This window comes from Mandrillus leucophaeus, unplaced genomic scaffold, assembly GCF_000951045.1.
Source record: "Mandrillus leucophaeus isolate KB7577 unplaced genomic scaffold, Mleu.le_1.0 Scaffold440, whole genome shotgun sequence".
In the NCBI taxonomy this organism is placed as follows: domain Eukaryota; kingdom Metazoa; phylum Chordata; class Mammalia; order Primates; family Cercopithecidae; genus Mandrillus; species Mandrillus leucophaeus.
Window position 1 is genome coordinate 513,129 of NW_012104699.1, and position 7,976 is coordinate 521,104.

Here is a 7,976-nt window from a genome sequence, read left to right on the forward strand (position 1 = left end):
TCCTAATCTCTGAACTTGTGAATATGTTAGATTCTCTGTCAAAAAAAAAAAAAAAAAAAAAGAAGTAACTGCAATTATTGAGGAACTGGTAAGTGGAACACATTATCCACCCAGCTCAAGCTCATTTAACAGTCTCTCTGGCCTGAACACAAACCAAACAGTACCTGGTGGATGACTGTTGATTATCAGGAATTGACCAAGGTAACCCCATCCATACATCCTGTAGTTCCCATTACTCAGGTAGCTGATCACGTAGTGTCCGTGCTGGGGATGCATCACAGTGTTAGATTTAGCTGATGTTTTTTTTCAGCATTCCTCTCTTTAATCACAAGACCAATTTGCTTTTACCCTGCCAGGCCGCTATTGGAATAAAAGGGTTCATGTTCAGCTCTCCACTTATTGGTCCTCCAAAATAAAGAGAAGACTGTCACATTAGTAGATGCTACAGTGGAATGTGTTTTAATCCATGGAAATCCAGAAAGACGCCCTGGTGAGTGGGCTGCCATTCAAGGGTTGCTCCAGGGTTATCTCCAAAGTCCTACGATTTGTCACAGAATGTTGGCTAGAGGCTTGTCTTCGTTCCCATTCCTGTCATCTTTCATGGTTTAAATATATATATATTTTTAAAATTTTATTTCATTATTTATTATTTTATCTATCTAATTTAATTTGACAGGGTCTTGCTGTGTCACTCAGGCTGGAGTGCAGTGATGCAATCATACCTCACTACAGCCTTGAACGCCTGGGCTGAAGTGATTCTCACGCATCAGCCTCTTGTTGCTGGGACTACAGGCGTGAGCCATCTGACCTGGTCCTGGTTTCATTATATTGATGATATCATGTTAACCTCTGAAGACTGCAATGTGTTACAGGAAAGTCTTATACCATTGTGCGCTCATCTACAGGAATGGGGATGGGCAATCAATCCTCAGGAAATCCAGGGACCACAGCCCGCAGTGAAATTTTTAGGAGTGATATAGTCAGGTAAGACACATTGATTATCAGGCATAGTAATTGACAAAGTCCAACACTTTGCTAAAAATATCATTCAATTTACAAAATCTCATTTAGCTTATTATTTAAGCATAGATACCCATAACAAAGAGAGTGATGGCTATGCAAAATTATACTGGGATAAAGGAGTAATAAACTGTCCTTAGGAAACCAAGTAATGTAGTCACATGATGTTTGATGCAGTTACATATAACAGGGCTTTTATAAAGAGCTTGTGCTTGCCTAACAATAGAGTATCACACAGAAGCCATAATTCCATCTTATTTACCAGTTACTTGTTCATGAGTGATATACTTCTCTTTCCATATAAACCTGAGTTGCTTGTTAGAGTAGTTGTCAAAAATTAAATTTAACCTTTTTTTTTTTTTTTAGACGGAGTCTTGCTGTGTCTCCCAGGCTAGAGTGCACTGGCACGATCTCAGCTCACTGCAACCTCTGCTTTCCAGGTTCAAGAGATTCTCCTGCCTCAGCCTCCCAAGTCGCTGGGATCACAGGCGCCCACCACCACGCCTGGCTAATTTTGTATCTTTAGTAGAGACAGGGTTTCACAATATTGGCCAGGCTGGTCTCGAACTCCTGACCTTGTGATCCTCCCGCTTTGGCCTTTTAGATCATTTGCCCATGGGATATGTCCTACCACGGTCAAAGTAATACAAGAAAGGTATATACAAAGACCAGGTGTGGTGGCTCACGCCAGTAATCCCAACACTTCATGAAACCCAGATGGGTGGATCACTTGAGGTCAGGAGTTCGAGACCAGCCTGGCCAACATGGTGAAACTCCATCTCTACTAAAAATACAAAAATTAGCCAGGCGTGGTGTTGGCCACCTGTATCCCAGCTACTTTGGAGGCTGAGGCAGGAGAATCACATGAACCTGGGAGGAGGAGGCTGCAGTGAACCGAGATCTCACCACTGCACTACAGCCTGGGCGAGAGAGCCAGACTCCGTCTCAAAAAAAAGAAAAAAATACATTAAAAATCCCTTTCAACACCACAATAAAAGTTAAATTTGGCTGTTTGAAGTGGCTCAAGCCTATAATCGTAGCACCGTGAGACTGAGGGAGAATTGTGTGAGGCTAGAAGTTGAAGAACAGCCTGGAACCACAGTCAGATCACATCTCCACAGAAAAATTTTAAAAGTTGGCAGGACATGGTGGCTCACACCTATAATCCCAGTACTTTGGGAGGCTGATATGGTTGGATCACTTGAGGCCAGGAGTTTGAGACCATCCTGGCCAACACGGTGAAACCTCATCTCTACTAAAAATACAAAAATGAGCCAGGCATGGTGACAGGTTCCTGTAATCCCAGATACTTGGGAGGCTGAGGCAGGAGAATCGCTTGAACCTAGGAGGTGGAGACTGTAGACTCCATCTTAAAAAAAAAAAAGAAAAGTTACCTGGGCATGGTGGTGTATGCTTGTAGTCCTACATATGCTAGAGGTTGAGGCGAGAGAATCACTTGAGTCCAAGAGTTAAGGATGCTGTGAGCTATGATCCCACCATTATACCCTGGCCTGAACAACAACCGTGTCTGGCCCAAAATCAGTAAATGTTTCCAAATAAAACATTGTGATATTGCAAAAAAAACTGGATGACAGGCTGGGCACAGTGGCTCATGCCAATAATCCCAGTACTTTGGGAGGCTGAGACAGGTGGACTACCTGAGGTTGGGAGTTTGAGACCAGCCTGCCCAACATGGTAAAACCCCATCTCTACTAAAAATACAAAATTAGCCAGGTGTGGTGGTGCAGGCCTATAATCCCAGCTACTCGGGAGGCTGAGGCAAGAGAATCACTTGAACCTGGGAAGTGGGGGTTGCAGTGAGCCAAGATCGTGTCATTGCACTCCAGCCTGGGCAACAAAAGCGAGACTCCGTCTCAAAAAAACAAAACGAAACAAAAACTGGATGATGAACTGCTGGGTCACGTTTTTCTGAGGAAAATTTAAAGTTCATTTATCTTAAAGGATTTTTCCTGTTTTGTTATTTGACCTTGCTTCATGAAAAAGCACTTTGGGAGGCTGAGGCGGGTGGATTACCTGAGGTCAGGAGTCCGAGACCAGCCTGACCAACACGGTGAAACCCTGTCCTTACTGAAAATAAAAAAATTAGCCTGGTGTGGTGGCGAGTGCCTGTAATCCCAGCTACTCAGGAGTTAAAAAAAAAAAAAAAAAACGATAAGGCAAAAATGGCTCTAGAAGTCCAGGAGCTGCCTCCTCTCACCACAAGGCCAAGTTTTTTGTTTGTTTTTTGAGACGGCGTTTCACTCTTGTTGCCCAGTCTGGAGTGCAATGGCGTGACCTCGGTTCACTGCAACCTCCACTTCCTGGGTTCAAGTGATTCTTCTGCCTCAGCCCCCCAAGTAGCTGGGATTACAGGCATGTGCCACTATACCCAGCTAATTTTTGCATTTTTAGTAGAGACGTTTTTCCATGTTGGTCAGGCTGGTCTCGAACTCCCGAACTCAGGCGATCTGCCCACCTCAGCCTTCCAAAGTGCTGGGATTATAGGCATGAGCCACCGCACCTGGCCACAAGGCCAAGTCTTATGCCACTGGAAAGACACATGTCATACACCTGCAGTGTGAGACAATGCTCTTCAGTGACCATGATGGATCAAGACAAAACAAGGGCACTCTGTAACCATGTCTCAGAATAGTATAGAAGAAAACATATTTCAAATTATCAAACTGAGCAGATTTTTTTCAGTAATGTGACTCATTTGTAATTCTCATATATCTCACTGTCATGTATGGCTTTTGGTCATATTTATTACGATATTACACCCTCTTTGACAACAAGTATGGTACTGGTGGTCTTTGGCAAGATGTCACTGAGAACATTATGAGTTAACTTTTGGTACAATGAGTGAATGAAAAGTTAGAATGAAAAGAGGCCAGGCAAGGTGGCTCACACCTGTAATCCCAGCACTTTGGGAGGCTGAGGCAGGTGGATCACAAGGTCAAGAATTCGAGACCATCCTGGCTAACACAGTGAAACCCCGTCTCTACTAAAAAAAATACAAAAAAATTAGCTGGGCTGGGCGCGGTGGCTCACGCCTGTAATCCCAGCACTTTGGAAGGCTGAGGTGGGCGGATCACGAGGTCAGGAGATTGAGACCACGGTGAAACCCCGTCTCTACTAAAAATACAAACAATTAGCCGGGTGCGGTGGTGGGCGCCTGTAGTCCCAGCTACTCGGGAGGCTGAGGCAGGAGAATGGCGTGAACACGGGAGGCGGAGCTTGCAGTGAGCTGAGATGGTGCCACTGCACTCCAGCCTGGGCGACAGAGCGAGACTCCGTCTCAAAAAAAAAAAAATTAGCTGGGTGTGGTGGTGGGAGCCTGTAGTCCCAGCTACTCAGGAGGCTGAGGCAGGAGAATGGCGTGAACCCAGGAGGCAGAGCTTGCCGTGAACAAAGATTGAACCACTGCACTGCAGCCTGGGCGACAGAGCAAGACTCCATCTCAAAAAAAAAAAAAAAAAAAAAAAAAAAAAAAAAAAAAAAAAAAAAAAAAAAAAAAAAGAAATGAATAGGGAGAGAGGCCCATCTGTAGGGTTGAAATCCATGTGGATTTCATCGCCACTCAGATCAGAAAATGCTTTCCCACATGGCTTACAGTCATATGGTTTTCCTCTAGTGTAAGTCCTTTTGTGAATTATACCCTCTTTGATGACAGGTATGCTACTGAGGGTTTTTGGCACAAAGTCACTCTGAAAAACCTGAGATAACTTTTAGTATTATGAACGAACAAAAAATCAGGATCAAATGTTCTAAGTATATAAGCATGAAAATTAAAATTTACATGAGGAAAAAGATGTCTGGGATTTTGTCCACTTGGTAATATTGACTCACAATGTTCAAAAAGTAATGTGGTAACATAAACTTGATCTAATGCATGATGGCACTGAGACATTTTATTACGGCTTCTCAATTAACTAAATAGAGAATAACAGCTGGGTGCAGTGGCTCATGCCTGAAATCCCAGCACTCTGGGAGGCTGAGGCAGGTGGATCACTTCAGGTCAGGAGTTCAAGACCAGTGTGGTCAATAGAGTGAGACCTCATCTCTACTAAAAATATAAAAATTAGCCAAGCGTGGCGGTGCACACCTGTAATCCCAGGCATCTTTTTCCTCAGGAGGCTGAGGCAGGAGAATTGCCTGAACCCAGAGGTGAAGCTTGCAGTGAGCCAAGATCACGCCACTGCACTCCAGCCTGGGCAACACAGCAAGACTCCATCTCAAACAACAACAACAAATAGAGAATAACATGTTAGTAGGCAGTTGCTATAAACATTTGTTTACATTGTCTGTATTTGAAGGTTCTTAGCAGATCTGAAGGCTTTCCCATATTGCTTATATTCATAGGGTTTCTCTCCAGTGTGAGTCCTTTCATGTACTTGAAGTTGTGAGGCAGATCTGTAGACTTTCCCACATTGCTTACACTCATAGGGTTTCTCTCCAGTATGAATCTTTCCTTGCATTTGAAGTTGAGTGGCAGATCTGAAGGCTTTACCACACTGCTTACATTCGTAAGGTTTCTCTCCAGTGTGAGTCCTTTCAGGATATCGAAGGCTACTGGAAGAAATGAAGGTTTTCCCACATTGCTTACATTCATAGGGTTTCTCTCCAGTGTGGGTCTTTTCATGATACTGAAATGCAGTAGAAGACATGAAGGCTTTCCCACATTGCTTACACTCATACTGTTTCTCTCCAGTGTGAGTCCTTTCGTGGTACCGAACGGAACTGAAAGAAATAAAGGCTTTTCCACATTGCTTACACTCATAGGGTTTCTCTCCAGTGTGAGTCCTTTCATGTCTACGAATGGCAGTGGAAGAAATGAAGGCTTTACCACACTGCTTACACTCATAAGGTTTCTCTCCAGTATGAATCCTTTTATGACACTGAAAGGAACCAGAAGAAGTGAAGGCTTTGCCACATTGCTTGCATTCATAGGGTTTCACTCCAGTGTGAGCCCTTTTATGTCTACGAAAGGAACCAGGCAAACCGAATGCTTTCCCACAATCCTTACATTCATGTGGCTTCTCTCCAGTGTGCACCCTTTTGTGTATATGCAAAGAAGAAAAATAATTGAATGCTTTCCCACATTCCTTACATTCATAGGGTTTCTCTCCAGTGTGTGTCCTTTCATGTACTCGAAGGATCTTGGCAGATGTGAATGCTTTGTCACACTCTTTACATTCATAGGCATTCTGTCCTCTATACATCGTTGCATGTATTTGAAAGGAAGAGAAATTGTTGAATGCTTTTCCACATTCCTTATAGGGTTTCTCTCCAGTGTGTGTCTTTTCATGAATTTGAAGGTTTCTGACAGATTCAAAGGTTTTTTCACATTGTTTAGATTCATACAGTTGCTTTCCAGTGTGAGTCCTTTCATGCATTTGAAGGTGTGAGGCAGATCTGAAGGCTTTCCCACAGTGCTTACACTCATAGGGTTTCTCTCCAGTGTGAGTCCTTTCATGATATCGGAAGGAAGTGGAAAAAATGAAGGCTTTACCACACTGCTTACATTCATAGGGTTTCTCTTGAGTGTGAGTCCTTTTATGCATTTGAAGGTGTGAGGCAGATCTGGAGGCTTTCCCACATTGCTTACAAGCATAGGGTTTCTCTCCAGTGTGAGTCCTTTCATGATATCGAAAGGAAGTGGAAGAAATGAAGGCTTTTCCACACTGCTTGCATTCATAGGGTTTCTCTCCAGTGTGAGTCCTTTCGTGATAGTGAAAGGAACTGGAACGATTAAAGGATTTACCACAGTGCGCTCATTCATAAGGTTTCTCTCCAGTGTGAGTTCTTTCATGTCTTAGAAATGAACTGGGAGAATCAAAGGCTTTTCCACATGTCTTACATTTATAAGGTCTCATTCTAGTGTGCATTTTCATGTGTCTTTGAAAGTTAAGATAAGATAATGCTTTCCCACACTGTTTACATTCATAGGGCTTTTCAGAGTGGGTCACTTCATGTCTACAAAGATACCTGGGACACTTGAATGCTTTCCCACATTTGGTACATTCATAAGGCTTTTCCTCACTGTGAGTTCTTTCATGTATTTGAAAGGAATGGAACCATCTGAAGGCTTTTCCACATTGTTTGCATTCATATGGCTTCTCTCCAGTGTGAGTTCTTTTATGTTCATAAAAGGAATTGGGACTACCAAACGCTTTCCCACATTCCTTACATTCATAAGGCTTCTCTCCAGTGTGAGTTCTTTCATGTATTTGAAGGGAATTTGAATAACTAAAGGCTTTACCACATTGTTTACATTCATATGGTTTCTCTCCAGTGTGAACTCGTTCATGTATAAGATATACTCTGAGACAAGGGCAGGCTTTCCCACAAAACTTACACTTATAAGGTCCATCTCCATTGTGCATTATCATGTGTCTTCGAATGCTTGAACGGGATATGAAGGTTTTTCCACATTCTTTACAATCATAGAGTTTTTCTCCAGTGTGAGCCTTTTCTTCCGTTTGAAAGGAGGGGTGACATCTGAAGGCTTTCTTACGTTGTTGACACTTATATGGCTTCTGTCCATATTCCTGATACTCAGATGGCTTGTGTGCAGCGTCAGCTCTAATGTGCCTATTAAGGGAAGAATGACCCAGGAAGACTTCTCCACACACACTGCTTTCACATGATTTTACTCCAGGAGAAGTTTTTTTGTTCAGTGTGTCATCTGGAATCTGGCTAAAAATTTCTCCAAAATGATTTTCTTCTGTATTTTCATCGACTCTCTCTCCCAGAAGACTTCTGTGAAAAATGAGAAGCACATTATTGAGGGTTTTTTTGTAAGTGATTTTATGTTTATTAACAAGGATTGCACTTGCATTTTCAACATTATCCAGGAAAGTGTAGGCTTTCTACCCTGTCTAAATTGTTGGAAGTTGACTGCACCATATGGCTACAAGATGGTCTATCTATACCTATTATTTTTTAAAAATCAT

At 42.7% G+C, this 7,976-nt stretch overlaps 1 protein-coding gene across 1 annotated transcript in view; it reads right to left on the reverse strand.

Moving 5' to 3' along the window:
- Positions 1 to 5,294: 5,294 nt before the first annotated feature.
- Positions 5,295 to 7,976, reverse strand: part of LOC105549471 (zinc finger protein 433-like) — a 34,241-nt gene continuing 31,559 nt past the window's right edge. The window contains 1 exon segment of the mRNA XM_011994032.1: positions 5,295 to 7,782. Within this exon segment, the coding sequence (XP_011849422.1) occupies positions 5,316 to 7,782 (2,467 nt within the window). The 3' untranslated portion in view covers positions 5,295 to 5,315.